The sequence below is a fragment of the Notolepis coatsorum genome (genome assembly GCF_963971535.1).
Source record: "Notolepis coatsorum genome assembly, chromosome: 9".
Lineage (NCBI taxonomy): Eukaryota > Metazoa > Chordata > Actinopteri > Aulopiformes > Paralepididae > Notolepis > Notolepis coatsorum.
Window position 1 is genome coordinate 53406298 of NC_140173.1, and position 20487 is coordinate 53426784.

General features: G+C 47.8%; 1 protein-coding gene across 1 annotated transcript in view; it reads left to right on the top strand.

The window, feature by feature from the left end:
* Nucleotides 1-20487, top strand: part of kif16bb (kinesin family member 16Bb) — a gene marked incomplete at both ends in the record, with an annotated part of 181183 nt that overhangs the window by 135736 nt on the left and 24960 nt on the right. The window contains one exon of the mRNA XM_084321873.1: nucleotides 3290-5147. Coding sequence (XP_084177999.1) covers nucleotides 3290-5147 — 1858 coding nt within the window. The remainder of the gene's footprint in view (nucleotides 1-3289; nucleotides 5148-20487) is intronic.

Sequence of the window (20487 nt, forward strand, 5' to 3'; positions counted from 1 at the left end):
GGGTGCTCCTAAATTTCTTTGTGTGCTCCTAATTTTTTTCATTTAGGAGCACCTGTGCCCCTAGTGAAAAAGGTTAGGGTAGAGCCCTGCAGTACTAGTTCCCCTCTGTCTTTACCTCCAGTACTAGTTCCCTCTTGTCTTTACCTGCAGTACTAGTTCCCCTCTTGTCTTTACCTCCAGTACTAGTTCCCTCTGTCTTTACCTGCAGTACTAGTTCCCCTCTGTCTTTACCTGCAGTACTAGTTCCCTCTTGTCTTTACCTGCAGTACTAGTTCCCCCCTGTCTTTACCTGCAGTACTAGTTCCATCTTGTATTTACCTGCAGTACTAGTTCCATCTAGTCTTTACCTGCAGTACTAGTTCCATCTTGTCCTTACATGCAGTACTAGTTCCCCTCTGTCTTTACCGGCAGTACTAGTTCCATCTTGTCTTTACCTGCAGTACTAGTTCCATCTTGTCTTTACCTGCAGTACTAGTTCCCCTCTGTCTTTACCTGCAGTACTAGTTCCCCCTCTCTTTACCTGCAGTACTACAGTAGTTCCCTCTGTCTTTACCTGCAGTACTAGTTCCCTCTGTATTTACCTGCAGTACTAGTTCCCTCTGTCTTTACCTGCAGTACTAGTTCCCCCTGTCTTTACCTGCAGTACTAGTTCCCCCTGTCTTTACCTGCAGTACTAGTTCCCTCTGTCTTTACCTGCAGTACTAGTTCCCTCTGTCTTTACCTGCAGTACTAGTTCCCTCTGTCTTTACCTGCAGTACTAGTTCCCTCTGTCTTTACCTGCAGTACTAGTTCCCCCTGTCTTTACCTGCAGTACTAGTTCCCCTGTCTTTACCTGCAGTACTAGTTCCCCTCTGTCTTTACCTGCAGTACTAGTTCACTCTTGTCTTTACCTGCAGTACTAGTTCCCTCTGTCTTTACCTGCAGTACTAGTTCCCTCTTGTCTTTACCTGCAGTACTAGTTCCCTCTTGTCTTTACCTGCAGTACTAGTTCCCTCTTGTCTTTACCTGCAGTACTAGTTCCCTCTTGTCTTTACCTGCAGTACTAGTTCCCTCTTGTCTTTACCTGCAGTACTAGTTCCCTCTTGTCTTTACCTGCAGTACTAGTTCCATCTTGTCTTTACCTGCAGTACTAGTTCACTCTTGTCTTTACCTGCAGTGCTAGTTCACTCTTGTCTTTACCTGCAGTACTAGTTCCCTCTTGTCTTTACCTGCAGTACTAGTTCCCTCTTGTCTTTACCTGCAGTACTAGTTCACTCTTGTCTTTACCTGCAGTACTAGTTCCCTCTTGTCTTTACCTGCAGTACTAGTTCCCTCTTGTCTTTACCTGCAGTACTAGTTCCCTCTTGGCTTTACTTGCAGTACTAGTTCCTTCTTGGCTTTACTTGCAGTACTAGTTCCCTCTTGTCTTTACCTGCAGTACTAGTTCCCTCTTGGCTTTACTTGCAGTACTAGTTCCCTCTTGTCTTTACCTGCAGTACTAGTTCCCTCTTGTCTTTACCTGCAGTACTAGTTCCCTCTTGGCTTTACCTGCAGTACTAGTTCCTTCTTGGCTTTACTTGCAGTACTAGTTCCCTCTTGTCTTTACCTGCAGTACTAGTTCCCTCTTGGCTTTACCTGCAGTACTAGTTCCCTCTTGTCTTTACCTGCAGTACTAGTTCCCTCTTGTCTTTACCTGCAGTACTAGTTCCCTCTTGTCTTTACCTGCAGTACTAGTTCCCTCTTGTCTTTACCTGCAGTACTAGTTCCCTCTTGGCTTTACCTGCAGTACTAGTTCCCTCTGTCTTTACCTGCAGTACTAGTTCCCTCTGTCTTAACCTGCAGTACTAGTTCCCTCTGTCTTTACCTGCAGTACTAGTTCCCCCTGTCTTTACCTGCAGTACTAGTTCCCCTGTCTTTACCTGCAGTACTAGTTCCATCTTGTCTTTACCTCCAGTACTAGTTCACTCTTGTCTTTACCTGCAGTACTAGTTCCCTCTTGGCTTTACCTGCAGTACTAGTTCCCTCTGTCTTTACCTGCAGTACTAGTTCCCTCTGTCTTAACCTGCAGTACTAGTTCCCTCTGTCTTTACCTGCAGTACTAGTTCCCCCTGTCTTTACCTGCAGTACTAGTTCCCCTGTCTTTACCTGCAGTACTAGTTCCCCTCTGTCTTTACCTGCAGTACTAGTTCCCATCTGTCTTTACCTGCAGTACTAGTTCCCCCCTGTCTTTACCTGCAGTACTAGTTCCCTCTGTCTTTACCTGCAGTACTAGTTCCCTCTTGTCTTTACCTGCAGTACTAGTTCCCTCTGTCTTTACCTGCAGTACTAGTTCCCTCTGTCTTTACCTGCAGTACTAGTTCCCTCTTGTCTTTACCTGCAGTACTAGTTCCCTCTTGTCTTTACCTGCAGTACTAGTTCCCTCTTGTCTTTACCTGCAGTACTAGTTCCATCTTGTCTTTACAAAGCGGAGCAAAAGTCAATAGCTGCTCTTCCCTTCCAGCCAGGCTCAACGCAGATTCTTATGAAGCATGAAATGTCTTCTCCTTCAGCCTGTTTTGTTTGTTTTTATTATGCACATATTTCAAACCTATTACACTCTCCTGCTGGGTTTTGTGGCCCACCTCAAAGAAGATAAGTCATTTTGTCTAAGGAGATTGTACTTCCAGCACATTCATATTTATACATTTTGTTCCTCACTCAATTTGCCTGTGTGAGTGCTTTGATGCATTTGCATAGAATAAAAAGATGATTTTATTTATTTATTTTTATAAAAAGGAGAGCCTTTTTTTCTTCTATTTCTCAGCACACAGTTGTTAATTATTTCTTGCCTACTGTAGAGTAGTAGATAAGTAACCAGGATTATTGAGTTACTTTGAAGACGCATGGAAAGAATTAAGATATTTGTTTGTTCTTCTCTCTCTTTCCGTCACACTCGTCTTACTCTAAAAATGAGGTCATACCTGGGAGATGTCCTGCTGGGTGGGGCTCAACGCTCTGCGGGGTGGGAGAAGCACCAGGGATGGCCAGGAGCAGGAGAGGGGCCAGCCTCATAAATCAGGGCCAGGCCTGGTTTCTGAGAGTCTGCAGAGGGGGAGCGGAGAGTGGGGCTCGGATTGAGTGTTGTCAGGGAGGGAGAGAGGTGTGGCCTGGGGGGGATGCCAGGCTCCAGCAGACCGCCGTCCTGGGCCTGGTTGATGGATGTGGCGTGGGGCCGGGGGGGGTGGGGATGCTAACGAGAGACAAGCTGACTGCTACAACGGGTGTCCCGGGCTCTGATGGGACCTCATTAGGCAGTGTGTCCCACCTGCAGAGGACTGGAGGAACCCAGCACCAGGTCGGTCCTCCCACAGGCTGACACTCACTCTCCCCTCCTCTCCACACAGACGCACAGCAGCCAGGCAGCCCGCTGTCCACCGGAGGAGGATGCTGTTGTCACGGAAGGCCAACTCAGCCGCAGAGTGATTGATGGATCCGGGGCGTTGGAGGACATCCAGCGGGACGGCGAGAGAGAGGCGGTTGTCGAACAAAGCTCCAGGCTGGGCTCCATGGTCAGCACCGTGTCCGTGATGTTCCAGGGCGCGGGGCGTCTCCTGCGGCGCTCCCCGAGCATGCTGCAGCAGGTCAGGGAGGAAGGGCTGCAGACTACCGGGGCCCGCTTGTCCTGTCACGTGGCATCTCTGGTCAGGGAGAGCCAGCTTCTGTCTGTGGTGAAGGACAGCCAGCTTCTGTCTGTGGTGAAAGACAGCCCGGTCTTCTCCCTGGTCAAAGAGAGCAAAGTCTTCTCCCTGGTCACAGATAGTCGGGTGTTCTCCATGGTGAAGGAGTTGCCGCTCATACAGTACATCCAGATGGAGCTAACTCGGGATCTTGACTCGGAGCAGGTGGCTAGGACTGTACAAGCTCTCCTCGGTCCAGACGCGGCACTGCCCTTGCCCCTGGCACCAAACACCGCCAAGGTCACAGAGTTGCCACGGGACCCGATCCAAGAAGAGAATGAGAGTGTCATAAGGGAACTGGAGTTTCCACAAGAGCAGGATGCGACTGACGCTCTTAATTTTAAACCAGCACCGAACGAGATCAAGGAGCCGCTGTTATTGGACAAGCAGAGCTGTGAGTCACAGGCCTGTCCACTTTATACAGACAATAACCCTTGTGCCTCTCATTCAGAACGGACCACGACCCTGGTCCTAGAATCACAGGAGAGGTCAGTGACGGTGCAGGAGAGTGAGGGCGTGACGATGTTCTGTCAGAGGCTGGTCGATTTCCCAGAGGCCCTGCGTAACCTCCAGTCCCTTCCCCTGCCCATGTTGATGGCCTCCTTGCAGTCCATCATCTCCCCATCGGTGTTCACCTCCCAGAAGATGGTGGCGCTCTACTGGCTCAGCGTGGCTAAGTGCAGCCACCCCCAGCCCCGCCCTGCCCTCCTCGTCCTGCTGGAGACCGGCCTCTACGCGCTCACCTGTGATGATCCCGGGCACCCCCCGGCGCTGTTCCACCACCTCCCCCTGCTGCAGCTCACGGAGGTCCAGGTGGGCCTGGGCGGCCAGAGCCTGCGTCTGATGTGCGCCGCGGCGGAGAGCATCCTGGGCCTCCACACCCACAGCCAGACGCTGACTCGGGAGCTTTGCCGTGCCCTGCTCGGTGTCCTCTCCCCCGGGGACAGCGGGGTCTCCCAGCACCCTTTACTCCAAGAAGACCTGATGGGGCTCTCTCTGGACTGGCAGGCCCGTGTCCCTGACCTGCTGCCGGATGCAGGTCCGAGGGTCTGCTCCCAGTTTCAGAAGTCCCTGGCTGACCTGGTCTACCTTCTGCACGGGAACATGGACCAAGTGAAGCCCAGTATGGGGGAGGTTCGTCTGTTGATGTACACCAGTGTAAGCGTGTGCGTCATCCCAAACCCCCGTCCCGAGCCGCTGGCCCAGCTTCTTCTCACCGACACCCACCTGGGCTTGGTACAGGAGAACATTGTGTTCCAACCCAATCCTCGCTCTGTCCCCCCGGTACCCTGCCGCGCCCCCCCGTTCCAGGACGTGACCCTGCGCCGTCGCTCGGACATCCGCTTCGTGCTGGTACGCGATGGCGATGGGAGCGGCAGAGCGAAGGGCGGAGCCAGCAGGCTGGATGTGATCCTGGTGGGGGGCAGGGGTCACCCTGAAACGGCAGCGAGGGTAGCTGTCCCGTCTACGCAAGCTCCTAATTCATCTCCACAGGCTGAAGTGTGGAAATTAACTTTCAGCTGCTCTGCTGAGGCTGCCCTCCTGATTAATCACTTGTCAAATGTCTGATCAAGGACTGGACAGCCAATAATGAACAGCCCAGCCAGGAACCACACACACACACACACACACACACACGAACACACACACACACACACACACACACACACAAAGTCAAGTGCACCTCAGACAGACAGCTGAAAGATAATCATACTTATGGAAATGAACTACTAAAACTATATAGTATTCCTGTGGTTGGTTCCCCCCTGTACACACTGATTACTATAGAAATACTATTGTGAAAATAATAGCGTTTATGGTTCAACCACAGGAATGCTATAGTGATTTACCATATATTTCTATAATATTCCACTACATAAATGCTACGGTGAGTCATATACAGTAGTGTGTGTGTGTGTGTGGTAAACCTCTATAGTGTATAGGCTCCAAGAAGAAACAACAAAGGAATACTGTACTATAGCTTTTACTATAGATGATTTTCAATGGGATAGACTCAAATGTAAGTATTTATATTGTGATGTTGAATTTATATATCTGTAGATTTCTGTTTTGAATATATAAATGTAGCTGTTCCATGTCAATAAAATTTTTACTTGAAAAAGTGAATCTACATTGTTCTCCTACCTCATTCCGTCTCGTCCTCCTACCTCATTCTGTCTTGTCCTCATTCCGTCTCGTCCTCCTACCTCATTCCGTCTCGTCTTCCTACCTCATTCCATCTTGTCGTCCTACCTCATTCCGTCTCGTCCTCCTACCTCATTCTGTCTTGTCCTCATTCCGTCTCGTCCTCCTACCTCATTCCGTCTCGTCTTCCTACCTCATTCCATCTTGTCTTCCTACCTCATTCCATCTTGTCCTCCTACCTCATTCCGTCTCGTCTTCCTACCTCATTCCATCTTGTCCTCCTACCTCATTCCGTCTCGTCCTCCTACCTCATTCTGTCTTGTCCTCCTACCTCATTCCGTCTCATCCTCCTACCTCATTCTGTCTTGTCCTCATTCCGTCTCATCCTCCTACCTCATTCTGTCTTGTCCTCATTCTGTCTCGTCTTCCTACCTCATTCCGTCTCATCCTCCTACCTCATTCTGTCTTGTCCTCATTCTGTCTCGTCTTCCTACCTCATTCCATCTTGTCGTCCTACCTCATTCCGTCTCGTCCTCCTACCTCATTCTGTCTTGTCCTCATTCTGTCTCGTCCTCCTACCTCATTCTGTCTCGTCCTCCTACCTCATTCTGTCTCGTCCTCCTACCTCATTCTGTCTTGTCCTCATTCCGTCTCGTCCTCCTACCTCATTCTGTCTCGTCCTCCTACCTCATTCTGTCTTGTCCTCATTCCATCTTGTCGTCCTACCTCATTCTGTCTCGTCCTCCTACCTCATTCTGTCTTGTCCTCATTCCGTCTCGTCCTCCTACCTCATTCCGTCTCGTCTTCCTACCTCATTCCATCTTGTCCTCCTACCTCATTCCGTCTCGTCCTCCTACCTCATTCTGTCTTGTCCTCCTACCTCATTCCGTCTCGTCCTCCTACCTCATTCCGTCTCGTCCTCCTACCTCATTCTGTCTTGTCCTCATTCCGTCTCGTCCTCCTACCTCATTCTGTCTTGTCCTCCTACCTCATTCCGTCTCATCCTCCTACCTCATTCTGTCTTGTCCTCATTCCGTCTCATCCTCCTACCTCATTCTGTCTTGTCCTCATTCTGTCTCGTCCTCCTACCTCATTCTGTCTTGTCCTCATTCTATCTCGTCCTCCTACCTCATTCTGTCTTGTCCTCATTCTGTCTTGTCCTCCTACCTCATTCCGTCTCGTCCTCCTACCTCATTCTGTCTCGTCCTCCTACCTCATTCTGTCTCGTCCTCCTACCTCATTCTGTCTTGTCCTCCTACCTCATTCTGTCTCGTCCTCCTACCTCATTCTGTCTTGTCCTCATTCCGGCTCTTCCTCCTACCTCATTCTGTCTTGTTCTCATTCCATCTCGTCCTCCTATTGCATTCTGTCTCGTCCTACCTCATTCTGTCTTGTCCTCATTCTGTCTCGTCCTACCTCATTCTGTCTTGTCCTCATTCTGTCTCGTCCTCCTACCTCATTCTGTCTTGTCCTCATTCCATCATCCTCCTACCTCATTCCGTCTTGTCCTCATTCCGGCTCGTCCTCCTACCTCATTCTGTCTTGTTCTTTTAAAGTTCTTTACCTTCACTTTCCATGTTTCTTTTTTGTTTTGTTTTTATGTCAAAGAGAACCCTTTACCTGATTGCTCATTGCTGTTTGTTGTGTTCTGCGTGGTAGACAAAGGATGGCAGGCTACAAGATAAGAATGTATCCCTTGTGAAAAGTAAAACGTGTTTAGCATAAAGGAGCACAAGGTTGTTGTAACTGTGGTACCTCACACTTTTTTAATGTTTCCTTTTTTTCTTTTTTTTACTAATTGACCTCAGTGTCTTATCCAAAGTCAATCAAAGAATTACTGTTGTGTAATAAGGTACCAATATTACGTTTAAAACTATTTTATTTAGATGTATTGAAATGGATGGTGTTTGACCCATGTTTGTTTAATAATGTCAAATGGAAATTAAAGTTATTTGTGTAACCTCTACTGCTGTCCTTGGAGTTTGGCTTGTTTACCACTTAGAATGCAGATGGTGGCTTTCATGGTTAAGCTATTGACACAAGAAACTAGGAAATTTAAAGCGACATTCATGTAATATTGTCTATTTTCTCTCTCTCTCTCTCTCTCTCTCTCTCTCTCTCTCTCTCTCTCTCTCTCTCTCTCTTTCTCTCTCGATAGTTTTTGGCACTTGGTTGCTTTCTTTCCCTTAGGAATCCTCTGGGAAAACCATGTATTTGAATCAGTATTCCAACTTGGCACCGCACCCGCCAGTTGGAGAGACGCACGCTTTGCATCTCGGGTCAAGGTGAGCCTCCAGATTATCTCTACTCCCTCGCCCACTCAACACCCAGTGGATTTACCCTTGCCAGCGAGTAATGTCCAGGGGTAGAATGTAACTAAGCATTTTCACTAATTATAAAGATATGTCTGAGGTAATTGCACTTGAGGGAACTTTGTACTTTTACTCCACTACAAGAAGATTATATACTTTCAAATCTGAAGCCTGCCAACTTCAAGAGGACTTAATCAGAGCAGCATAACTGGACCACATACCACTATAACATAACTTCTAGAGGTCAATGGTTTGAGGATGGAAACCATCATGTAACATGTGTACTTTTACTTTTGATACTTAATATCAAAATATAAAATACATAGGTACTTTTACTTGAGTAGAATTTTTAATGACGGACTTTTACTTTTGCCAGAGTACTATTTAATCTTGGTATCTCTACTTTTACTTAACCATTTCACTGCCACGCGACAGAAGGTTAAAGGTGAAAGGGTTAACCGGCTGTTGTGTGGCAGTGAAAGGGTTAACCCTCTGGGTATTGTCGTGGTGAAAGGGTTAACCGTTTTGGCAGTGAAAGGGTTAACTGTGTACGTCTTCCACGACTGATTGAGGCATTTTTTTCACTGTGCAGAGGGTTAAATGATGTTTCACCGCCAGGCTGTGTGACGTTGAGTTCTGCTTGGAGATCGGAAAAGGTTGGACCATGTTCCAATTCTGAGAAAAGATTGGGGTTCAAATCCACAGCTGAGGAGCTGGAGGCTAATTCTCTGGCTGCACTTCATCTTGAGTCGTTCCATCCAACATGGAAAATTACTGGGCCTGTACCCTGCAATCAGTCCTCTTGTCTGCTCCAGTGCGAACCGGGAGGGAGACTTGGCCTTGAATGCAGAAACACATCTCACCTTTTAGAGAGGTAGGTTTAAAGCCTCCAGGCTGTGCGAGGCTCTTTCTCTCCTTGCTCAAAGACATTTAATTAGCACTTGTACCATCCTCTGTGAATCATGTCATCTTGTGAATAAAACACAAAAAGGCTGAGAAATCATAAGTTAATATAGCATATTAAAATGAGATCGCTAGTCCCATGTGCAGGGAAAGATAAGAATTATGGTTTTAATTTTCCACCGGATCATTTCTAAATTATGGGATTATATTGGGGCTAATGTATTGCAAATATTTTAACAGGTTATGAAAGGTTTAATATGGATGAGGAAGGAGAGACTGTCCTTTGGTAGATAAGACTATAAATTGGAGCGGTAATTGAAAACACAAGGAGGGTTCATCCATTTGAAATTAGACTTCCACGTCTTATACAATTTTATGAAGGGTCATAAAACAAAGCCGTGAGATTTGCGATAAAAAATTTAAAAAAAAGTTATCACTGATCATTTTCTTATCTCCTTGTAAGGAAGGGGCAGTCGCGTGTTGGTGCTGGAGGCATTCGCCTGCCATCACTCTTAATAACCTTTCCTCCTCTCTTCTACAGTAATGCAAAAGCTCAGAGGCTCATTCAGAGTTATTATTCTTTTTAAATGAAGTAACCTTGCGTTCCTTTTTGAAAACCTTAGGATTGTTAGAAGTGCAATTGTAGTGCAGTGACTATCGATCTGGGAATCTCACCAAAGAAGGAATGGTCTAGAGTACAAAGGTTCAGGAGAAACTCCTTTCTTTTATTGAAAATAGACTACTGTAACCCTGTGTGTTTGTTTGTTTTATTAGGATCCCCATTAGCTGTCAAATTAATGACCACTAGTCTTCCTGGGGTCCTGACAAGAAAATAACACAACAAATACAGGATGTAATTAGCAATACAATTAAAACAAGAAAAAAAAGCACACTGTAGATTTTAAATGATTAGTCCTCGGTCGAGGAAGTACCAGGTCACCACTTAGCGCCTGTCTGGTGAAATTACTGCGACTATATTCAAAATAATCAGTTCAAATATAGGATTTATATTATAGGTTTACAAGGAGTCTGCATTCAGCCGTCAGCCATTTGTGTAACGTGTTCAATGCGACTGATTTAGCAAGATCATATATTTAGCATAGACTAGATTTAGATTATTGGATTATTAGATTATATATTGCATATATTTAGCATTTCGTTTATTTGTTTATGTTTTTGGTAGATATTTTATTCAGTTATTTTTCCAGGCAGTCCAGTAGAGAGAGAGAGAAAGTATGGGAGGATAGATGGGGGAAGACATTCGGCAAAGGTCGCCGGGTCCGGGAGTCGAAGCTGGGATGGCCGTGTTGCACCGCAGTGTTGTACGTGATGCACCACCCTGGCGCCCAGCATTTCGTTTTTTTTTAGATTCGATTTAGATTATTTATATTTATATATTTATTGTAGGGCAAATATAACTGAGGGCATAATATGCCCTCATCTCGCACCTTGTTGCCCATATGTCCAGAGTTAATCATATTGATTTGTTATATTGTTTACACTGCTTTTTTATTCTATTTTATTTTTTACCTCCACTGTACTATACTTATGTCACCTGTACCATGTCTTATACTAACTGTACCTCCCCCATGCTGCTATGATGTCTGAATTTCCCAAAGCGGATCAATAAAGGAATATCTTATCTTATTTGTGTCCTGGACGGACGTGGGCTTCGTGCCCGTCACTGCCCTGGCCTGGGTGATGCGCCTCACGCTCAGGCAGCAGACAGTTTTATTCACAGGCAAGGTTCTGGAATTCTAATCGCTACTCTGTGATTTCCCTCCTGGCTTCTCTGGCCAGAATATTATGCTCCCGACATTGACAACACACATCTGTTTACCCGTTTATTTGGAGAGAAGCAAAGGGTGACTTAGTCCAGTCTTCAGTTATATATCGTATTTGCATCGCGTCCCGCTCTGAGCCTTACGAGATACTTCTATCTCCTGTGATACTTAATGTATCTCCCACGAATAAAAAACACATGCACCCCACCTGTATGGGGCCCCGCCCCTTACGGTGGCACCACCCATATAACCATGACTCTGGTCATGAAACACCCTTCCTCTGTTTTCGTCCCAGCGTATTGGATGCGTGCACCATACGAGACTAGCGGAATGAAAAGATTAAGGAAGATTAATAATGTTGGAAGCTTACCGGAGGTTGCTGGCCCCTGGCATCTTCGACGCATGTTTTCGGCGACACGACGGGCCTGTGTTGATGTTCTTCGTTTGATGACTGCACATCGAGGTTCAGCTGTACAAGGCTGGCTGTCGGGCCAGCTTGTACTCAGGTAGGCCCTGTGTCTTCAGGCATGGGTATTAGTGTTAGTAATGCTGGTTTGTTTTGTTAACACAACCATGTTGTGTGTTGGCGCCGGGGGCAGGATGGTTTGGTGAACGTTCTCTGCAGGGAACGGTTTCCAAGCTGTCTTGGGCGTGCTGCTAAAACATCTGAAGCTATGCTACATGCTATCGCTACTGCCGCATGCTATTACTACTGCTAATTGCTATGCTGTTTTAATGTCTCCGCCGTGAGATGTTGTCACTCTCCCGCCTCTTGCCCGGTTCATCAATGAAGGTCAGTCGGTAGCTGTTGTGGGGCTTTTTGAGTTCTATTTACCTTTTTCGGGTAAATGGGTTGACAACGGGGTAGGTCGTGGCTAGGTTCCTAGCCAGGTATTTTACCTTGTGTTCCGGCGGGGTTTGTTGAACGGTGTTCCCATCTGGGTTGGCGTCGGGTAGTGGGGCTATGGGTCCAGCCGACATGATAAACATGTTGCGTGTCTGTGCACAGGCAATTGTTGTCTTGGGTCCCACATTGCCTGGCGTTAGGCTGCAGTAGTATAAGGGCAGGGCCGCCTGGGAGAAATGTGAGGCCCTGTGCGTTTTTAGACGCGAGGCCCCCCACCTCCTGGGGCGGCCCTGTGTAGGGGGCTATTGTTTCGTTTTGTCACTCTGCTATGAGAAGGTCTGTCTTGCTACAGCTTTCTCTCCTCTCAAACCATTCATACTGACGGTCAATCGGTATACTGGGGGAGTAGTGCGGGGGGGGGGGCTTTGTTTACCTTTTTTGGTAAATGGGCTAAACTAGGGCTGGTGTTCTGTTGTGAATATTTTTAATGAAGACGGGTCTGGTCCGTCTCCCCTTAAACTTTGTGTGTATGGGTTTGCTCATTCTACAGTTTTTTGTGGTTTAGCTCTTTTATTCATTTAACCCTTTCATGGTGCACACCACAGTGGAGGGTGCTGTTTGCAATCACCACTGGTGCTCCATGTTAACGTCAGTCCTTTGTTTTTGATATATTGAAACAATGCCCCGCCCGGCCGACACCATGGGTGGGTCGGCCTGGCGAGTGGCTGGTGGGCTGTTAAGGCTTGTACCGCCACGGTATGGAATTGGCAACGATTAGAACTGTGTTCGAATTGCTGGTTTTTTCTATTCAAAAAATTGTGTCTGGTGGAGGGGCCTTGAGGGCCAGCCGACGTCGACACATCGCGCGAGGTTGTTGACGTTATTAGCTTTGACCCAGCCGCAAGCTATAACCGCTCAGGGTTCCCCTCTCCGCAGGGGATTTTGGTCTTCTGCTGGAGCGCGGGCGGTATTGTCCTAGGCCCTACACCGCCTCACACCGCGCAGCCAGAAGAAGAGAGAGCACGGCCTCGTCAGCGGCGATGACGGGGTCCTCGACAGGCGGCCATGTTTTTCCCCCGCCAGAGGTATCCTGGGCGTTGATTCGACAGGTGTCCACAAGGCCGACAGCCTTGGCGGCCGAGGGATCGGCCATGTAGGATGGGTTCGGCTTGAACAAACAAGCCGTCACCGTCCTGCCGCGAGCAGCCCGCTCTCCGATCACTCCCTTCCCCAACACCAGCGGAAGAAGTGGGCTCTGATTGTTTCCTTTGGCTGCGGGCCGCGTGCCTTCGTTGATGCGCGGGCGGCCCCCCTTTTTTCGCTTCTCATGGGGACAGGGGCTGACACCCAGTTGATGGCTGAGCCTGGGTCTGTCCGTGAGAATGTTGTGCTGTCAAGCGGCTCCCACACCTTGAACTGTGTTGGTTGAGCCTGGTGTTACGTCTGTCAACTTAAGTGTTGTCAGCAGGGGGGCTCGAAACCTTTTGAGGCACACAGTGCGGGCTTCCCCGGCCTCGCCTTCGCCAGGCCAGGTATCATGTTGGTGCCTCCCACTCCTGAAATATTGGCAAGTGGTCGCAGCTCACATGGTTTGGGGTGGTAGTAATATCACTGCAGGGCTACGGTGTGTAGGAACCCATGGGGGCCTTACACCTTGCATGTCCGGCTGCAGAACAACTCCTTCAGCATGTTCTGGAGGGGTGTTCAGTGGGGGGGCTTTTTTCATCGGAAGCCCCCCGTATCAGATCGGCCCTTTCTGTCGGGGTTCCCCCTTGGGTGCGATTGCCTCGTGGGTGTGTCAGGGTCAAGTGTTCCGACACGGAACGCGCTCCTCGCACGGTTCCGGGGTTGTCTACGCACAGCGGGGGGACCGGGCCAACTATCTACAGTTCCTGGCGGACCTGCGCCACGTGACGGCGGGTGCGTTGGGAGTGTCGTCACATATGACTACGGCAGTACCATATGTCGAGGTAGATGGAGAGAACGGTGAGGCGGGGACTTGTGTTTACACAACCCCACCCGTTTTCAGGTTTGGTACAGACCCTGTTGTCGGGGTCTCCAGCAGGGACAGCTCTGGTCAACGAGATCCAATCTCTGTGGACGAAGCAAGCCATCGTCGCGGCGTTCTCCTCCCGGTGTTCTCAGCCCGAGAAGTCGGGAGGGAGGGGTGTAAGACCCAGGCTGGACCTGTCCCATGGGAAGGTTCAGCATTTTTTGGATCGTCTCCTACCTGTTGAACACTGTCAGGTGGGGGTCTGGTTCTCCTCCATAGACCTGTAGGATGCGTATGCGCATCCCCGATCTTCCATCCTAGGGCTTACCTACGCTTCCTTTGCAGGGTTAGCGTATGAGTACCAGAGGCTGCCGTTCGGTTTTCTCTGGCTCCCCGCATCTTCACCAAGTGCGTGGAGGCCGCACTGGGGCCTCTGCGTCGTCCGGGGTTACGGAGTGTTCTGCCCTGATGACGTTCTGGTCCTTCGCGGTCAAGGTGGATCGTCAGGTCTCATACCAGGCAGGTCTCTACCAGCCTGGGGTTGCTGTAGACTGGATGTAGAGTATTCCTCTTCCCAGTCAACGGTTGGAGGGCTATGGGCATCCATCTCAGAGCGTGTTGTCAACACGCTCGGGAGGTTCCGTCCTAGGACGGTTACGGCGCTGTCTCACATCGCGTTTTCACCGACGCCTCCCTCGCTGGTGATGCGTCGGGCCAACGCAGTAGGGGGCAGCTGGCAAACCATGCTGCCCGGTCTGCGCTACGTTCAATGTGTTGGTGTTGAAAGCGGTCCTTCTGGTCCACAAATGGTGTTGATCAGGACGGACGATACGACGTCAGTGTCGTGTATCGACAGACAGGGAGGAGTACGCTCCCCCTGTCTGCACCAGGCGGCGGGCGGCTGGTTATGGGCGTCCTCCATCTGCGCGGCCTGAGGGCTCCCCACATCCCCGGCAGGGAGAATGTGGGTGCAGGTGTACTGTCGCGGGGCGGCCCTCATCCTGACTGGTGAGGATTGCGTCTGGACATGGCCAGGCAGGTCTGGGACCGATGCCGTGCCGCCAGGGATTCTTCCCCATACATCTGTTAGGTCAGTTGTTGGGACGGGTACGTTGAGGGGCGCAGGTTCTTGATCCTGATGGTGTTACCATCTGGAATGCGCATGCTCCCTCCACTGTCGCGCTTACGCGGGCAGATGACGTATGTTCCAAGTGTGGTGTGAGGCGGGGGGCCGGGACTCAGTCTCCTGCCCCCTGGATGCTGTCCTTGGTTACCTCCAGTCTCTCCTTGATAGACTGTCGGCTTCGACGGTGAGGGTATATGCAGCAGCTATATCCTCCTATCATGAGGGGTTTGAGGGGATGTCTTGTTCAGCCACCCTCTTGTGAAGCGTTTCCTGCTTGGCGCTCGACGCGTTAAGCCGGTGCAACGCTCCTTGGCTCCGACTTGGGATCTTCAATTGGTCCTCGGTCGGTTGTCCTTGGCCCCGTTTGAGCCGCTCGAGCAGGCGCCGTGGGGACAGCTGTCCTTCAGGACCGCGTTCCTTCTGGCTGTCACTTCCGCTAAACGCGTAGGTGAGCTCTGTGCTCTCTCGGTACGTCCAGAGTGCCTGTCTTTTCGGACCGATTGCGGTGTCACTCTGCGACCTGATCTTGCTTTCGTGCCTAAGAATATCCGGAGTTCCTTCCGCTCCCGGGATATTGTGGTTCAGGCGTTTCGTCCTCCTCCTCACACTAGTGAGTTAGATGCGGGCCTTCACCTGTCATGTCCAGTCTGTGCTTGGGGATTTACCTCAGCCGTACTCAGGATTTCAGGGTTACCGTCCAGCTTTTTGTCTGTTACGGTGGGGCTCGTGCTGGTAAGGCACTGTCGGAGCAGCGCCTGTCCCATTGGTTGTGCGAGGGTGTTACCCGCTGCTACACGTTGGCTGGGCAGGATCCCCCTGGGGGCGTCAGGGCGCACTCCACTCGTGGCGTGGCTGCCTCTGCCGCTCTCCTGGGTGGGGCCTCGGTGGAGGCCATCTATGCTGCAGCTTCATGGTCCTCCCCGGGCTCCTTTGTAAGGTTTTTCCTCATGGACATGACCGGGGGTTCTGTCTCCCAGGCGGTTCTGGGGTCTGTGGCCTTTCCTGCTTCCCGTCCTTTGGTCGGGTAGCAGGAGTGTATGGGTATGGGCCACAGTGTGTTGAGTCACACGTGGTTCCGCCTGTACGGTGTGTTCAAGGGGTTCTAGTTTCCCTCTTGTTCGCATTCAGGTGGAGTTGACTGCACCCCCCCTTCATTAGGGAGGATGGGGTGACAGGGCTCCCCGCACCCCTTGATGTGGGCTTACGGGTCCTCAGGGGGTACATCTGTCGGGTCTCGCGCCCGCTCTTCCCCATTATCTCGTAAGGCTCAGAGCGGGACGCGATGCAAATACGATATATAACGATAGGTTATGTAGATAACCTAGTTATATTAGTATTGGCTGAGCGTCCCGCTCTGCGCGGCCCTGAGTTCCCTCTTGAGGGATCTTTTCCTGGGACGGGTTTTGGCGAGGAAGGGTGTTTCATGACCAGAGTCATGGTTATATGGGTGGTGCCACCGTAAGGGGCGGGGCCCCATACAGGTGGGGTGCATGTGTTTTTTATTCGTGGGAGATACATTAAGTATCACAGGAGATAGAAGTATCTCGTAAGGCTCAGAGCGGGACGCTCAGCCAATACTAATATAACTAGGTTATCTACATAACCTATCGTTAATTGTGTGTTGGTATAATTTTCAGATTGAGCTTCCCTGTCATAATTAAGAACAGAAGAAGAATGGAACAGAAGAGGGAGTGTATTGTAGTCGATAACGTCACGGCTGTAGTCACGGGTCCTGGCTGCATGCGAGTGCCATACATCAGCAAAGCTGTGATGTTATTGACTATATAACACATGACCTAGACCAGGGGTAGGCAACCTTAGGCACGCGTTCCTGCATAGGCACGCGGGGGCATTTGCATAGACACAGGGGGCAGCAGTAAAAAAAAAAAAAAAAAAATACTTTTTTTTTTTTGCTTTGAAATATTATAGTGAAATATGTTGCACTGTTGTCGCATTTATCTTGTTGAAATCCTCCCACAGGTTCTTTTTACTACCACATATTTAATTGAGACCCTTTATTTGTTTATTATTTCAATTTAGCTGGAAATACATTGCTACATCATTCAGTAACATTTGCAGAGCCTTATAACAAAAACATTATTACGGTCACCATTGTGACAGGTGGGATTAATCAACTAATTTTATTATTTATTTTTTCATTGAACATTGCACATGTTAAAAGCCATATTCTTTACTCAAAATGTGAGTATTACCAAGTCAACTTGTGTTCTTAAAACAATGACAATAAACATAGTTTTATTAGGTTGAAATAATGTGGTTGTGTACTTATTCTTCTGGATTATTATGGATTGAAAACTAAAAACCTTAATGCACAGTAACTGAACTCAATATTTTTAAGTTCTGGTAACTTATTATTATATATTTTTTACAGTGTAGTCTTGCGATCAATCAAAACTTATTTACACGATATACCTCACATTCACCCTCCATTCACATCCTGGTGTTCTCCTGGTATTCTCCATTAGGCCTGTAGGTGGAGCTATGACAGCACACGTACAGTACACACACCGATGGTGTGTGATGTGTCCAAAAATGAATGGGCAAATGTGAGTGAAATGGTCGAACTGTATGCAGCTGTTTGTCTGCATTGCATCCCCCCCCCCCCAACTCAGATTTAGGGTTGATACAACCATCATAATAATATTGTTAATAATAACGATAATGATGTAATAATGTAAAAATTATCATTAAAAATACCTGATTATGAGAAAAAATATTTACGATGCATGAAATATTGTTGAGGCACACTAGTTACAACTATATTTCAAACAGGCACTCCATGTCAAAAAGGTTGCTGACCCCTGACCTAGACTCTAGGTCCTAGTGTTATATTGCTTTCATACAACAGTTTTTATACAATGTTGTGAATAAAACGAAGGCTGAGACCACTTATCGATGTATCGATAACTGCGTGAAATCGATAAGTGGCGTCACTTATTGATTTCTTTGCATGTGTACACATTTTTTATTATAATTTTGTATCCACTTTTTCTCCTTTTTTCTATTTTCTCCCATCCCAATTCCTCTGTGCCAATTCTCCCCTCCCCTGTCTTGAACGTTGCTCGCATATGCCCCCCACTGGCCGGTTGTAGGGAGGATAGAAGCCTTGCATCACGTGTCCCCTCCGATACACAAGGAGGCAGCCTGTCGCATCTTTTCACCTGCCAGCGCGGACTCTCATTGGCGAGATGTAACGTGTGGGAGGCTCACACTACCCCCGCCATTTCCTGTCTCTGCTGTGCAGGCGTCCCCAACCGACCTGTAGGAGTCGCTGTCCATATCGCTGACAATATTGTCACAGGGAAAGATGAAATTACCTACCTGGGTTCCATCCTAGAGGCTAATCTTTCCTGTGACAAAATGGCATCCAGTGTAATAAAAAAAGTCAACCAACGAACCGTACTCATTCAAGGGTACTACGACTATGCTTGCACACTTATGGTACCAAAGCACCTCAAAGGCACTAAAAACCAAATTACAAACATCTCAAAACAAACTAGTCAGACTACTGCTTGACCTGACTCCTAGAACACACCTCACCCCTGCCCACTTTGACAACCTAAGATGGCTTAGAGTAGACGACAGAGTACAGCAGCTTGCAATGGGCCTGGTCTACAAGATACGCTACACGACCAAGGTACCCATGTACATGTCAAAATACTTCCCAAAGGTCGGTGAATACCACGATCACAACACCAGAGGGAGCTCCACAAATCATGTTAAACCCAGATTCGGCTCAAACAGGGACTAAACACGTTTAGCAATTATGCCACATCAATGTGGAACGCCCTACCCAAAGCTGTAAAGGAATGTGAATCACTACCCACTTTCAAAAACACTCTCAAAGAACACCTACGGGAGACTGCAATTCGAAACTGGCCCCTACAAATGTCCTAACCCAGTTGTACAGTAAATTACCAAGTATGGCTTTGTCAGTATTCCAATGTACAGTGTGGGGGACCCTGATGTAAACAAGACGAAAGTCTTTCTCTGGTCTGCATCCCCTTAACAATTGTATGTATTGAGCTGTACTGTACTGTACCCATTCTGCAATCTGTTAATAAACATTTCAATCAATCATAACATCCAGATTACCACCCATCGACTTCCACCCGCTAACTCTGTCAATTGAGTTAGTATGACGGCTGGCCCAAGCCGGAGGCAACACCGACAGCCGGAGTCGAACCCGGTGTCTGTTGCGTTGGTGACGAGCGCAATGTCCGCTGCACCACCCAGCCGCCACAAAAAAAGTTTTAAATACTTTTTTCTTAAAAAGAAAAAAAAATTGTGCTGTCAGGCGATTAAAAAAATTAATCTAATTAATTACAGGATTTGTAATTAATTAATCTAATTAATCGCATTTTAATCACATTACCATTTTATGCCTCATATTCTATATTCTATAATCATATTTCAAATTGCATGTGTCCAGATGGCAGAATTCAGTACTGTATCTACAAAACCTTCTGTTTAATCATCTTCCATATATTAATTTGCTTATATTTGTCAGGTCTGGTCAATTTGAGCATGGTGTTATTCACAGTCAAAGATAAAAAAAAAATATTGATATTCTCATTTGGTTCATTACAATTTACTTAAAATAAAATGTTCATTCAATCAATCACCGCGCAGATTGATTGATTGAATGAAAATGTTATTAACAGATTGCAGAATGGGTACAATACAGTACGGCTCAATACACACAATTGTTAAGGGAATGCAGACCAGAGAAAGACTTTCGTCTTGTTTACATCAGGGTCCCCCATTTTCAATTCATAATGAATTGTAAGTAAGGGTGCAACTTGCACCGTGCAATCCATTCTTTGTGGATCTAGCCCACAGTATTTCTGACACTGGGAATACATTCCCTGAGATTCATAGATGTCCCTAGAATCAGATACCAAGAACATGCAAATGGACCATATAAAAAATAAATCTGTAAATGTGTATTCTACATGCTTATGGAATGAATGAGATACAAAAAAAATATTATTGTAATTGTAATTAATTTTGAGTTAATTTTCATAACGCGATTATTTGCTGTGTAATTAATTAATCTAATTAACGCGATAAACTGACAGCCCTAAAAAAAATATTATTTAACGTTATTACATGGCGTTTTCACATTCGCCGAAATGCTTGCTTGTGATTGGTCAACAGCCCCCCGACTGCGGTCATTATTTTTCAATAATGACCGCAGATTTTTCAATAATGACCGCAGAGCGCAGCTGTTCGCAATCAAGCCCACTGACACACACTGTTTCAGTGCAATTCAGTGCTGCCGGCGATGACAGGGGGCGGAGCGACGAGCGGACCAGAACACAGCGGAGCCAGAACAGAGGCTGCTGCCCGCGATAATAATAATCACTTTATTTGGGCTGACAGAGCCACAGAACAACTGCGATTTGTCAAATGAATTAGGTATATTGTTAGTAAGTTAGCCATGTAATAAGCGGGATAATGTATAGCTTTACTCGGTCATTGTCGCAAAATAATTGACCTTCACTACGTTTAAAACACCTCGCCGCGGCGGCTCGGTATTTTAAACTCCGTGTCAGTCAATTATTTTGCGACAATGACCTCGTAGCCATACATTATCCCTTACTTAGTTCTATGTCGTTATGGCTTGCTTAGCACCTGTCTGCATATATCTCACTTCAG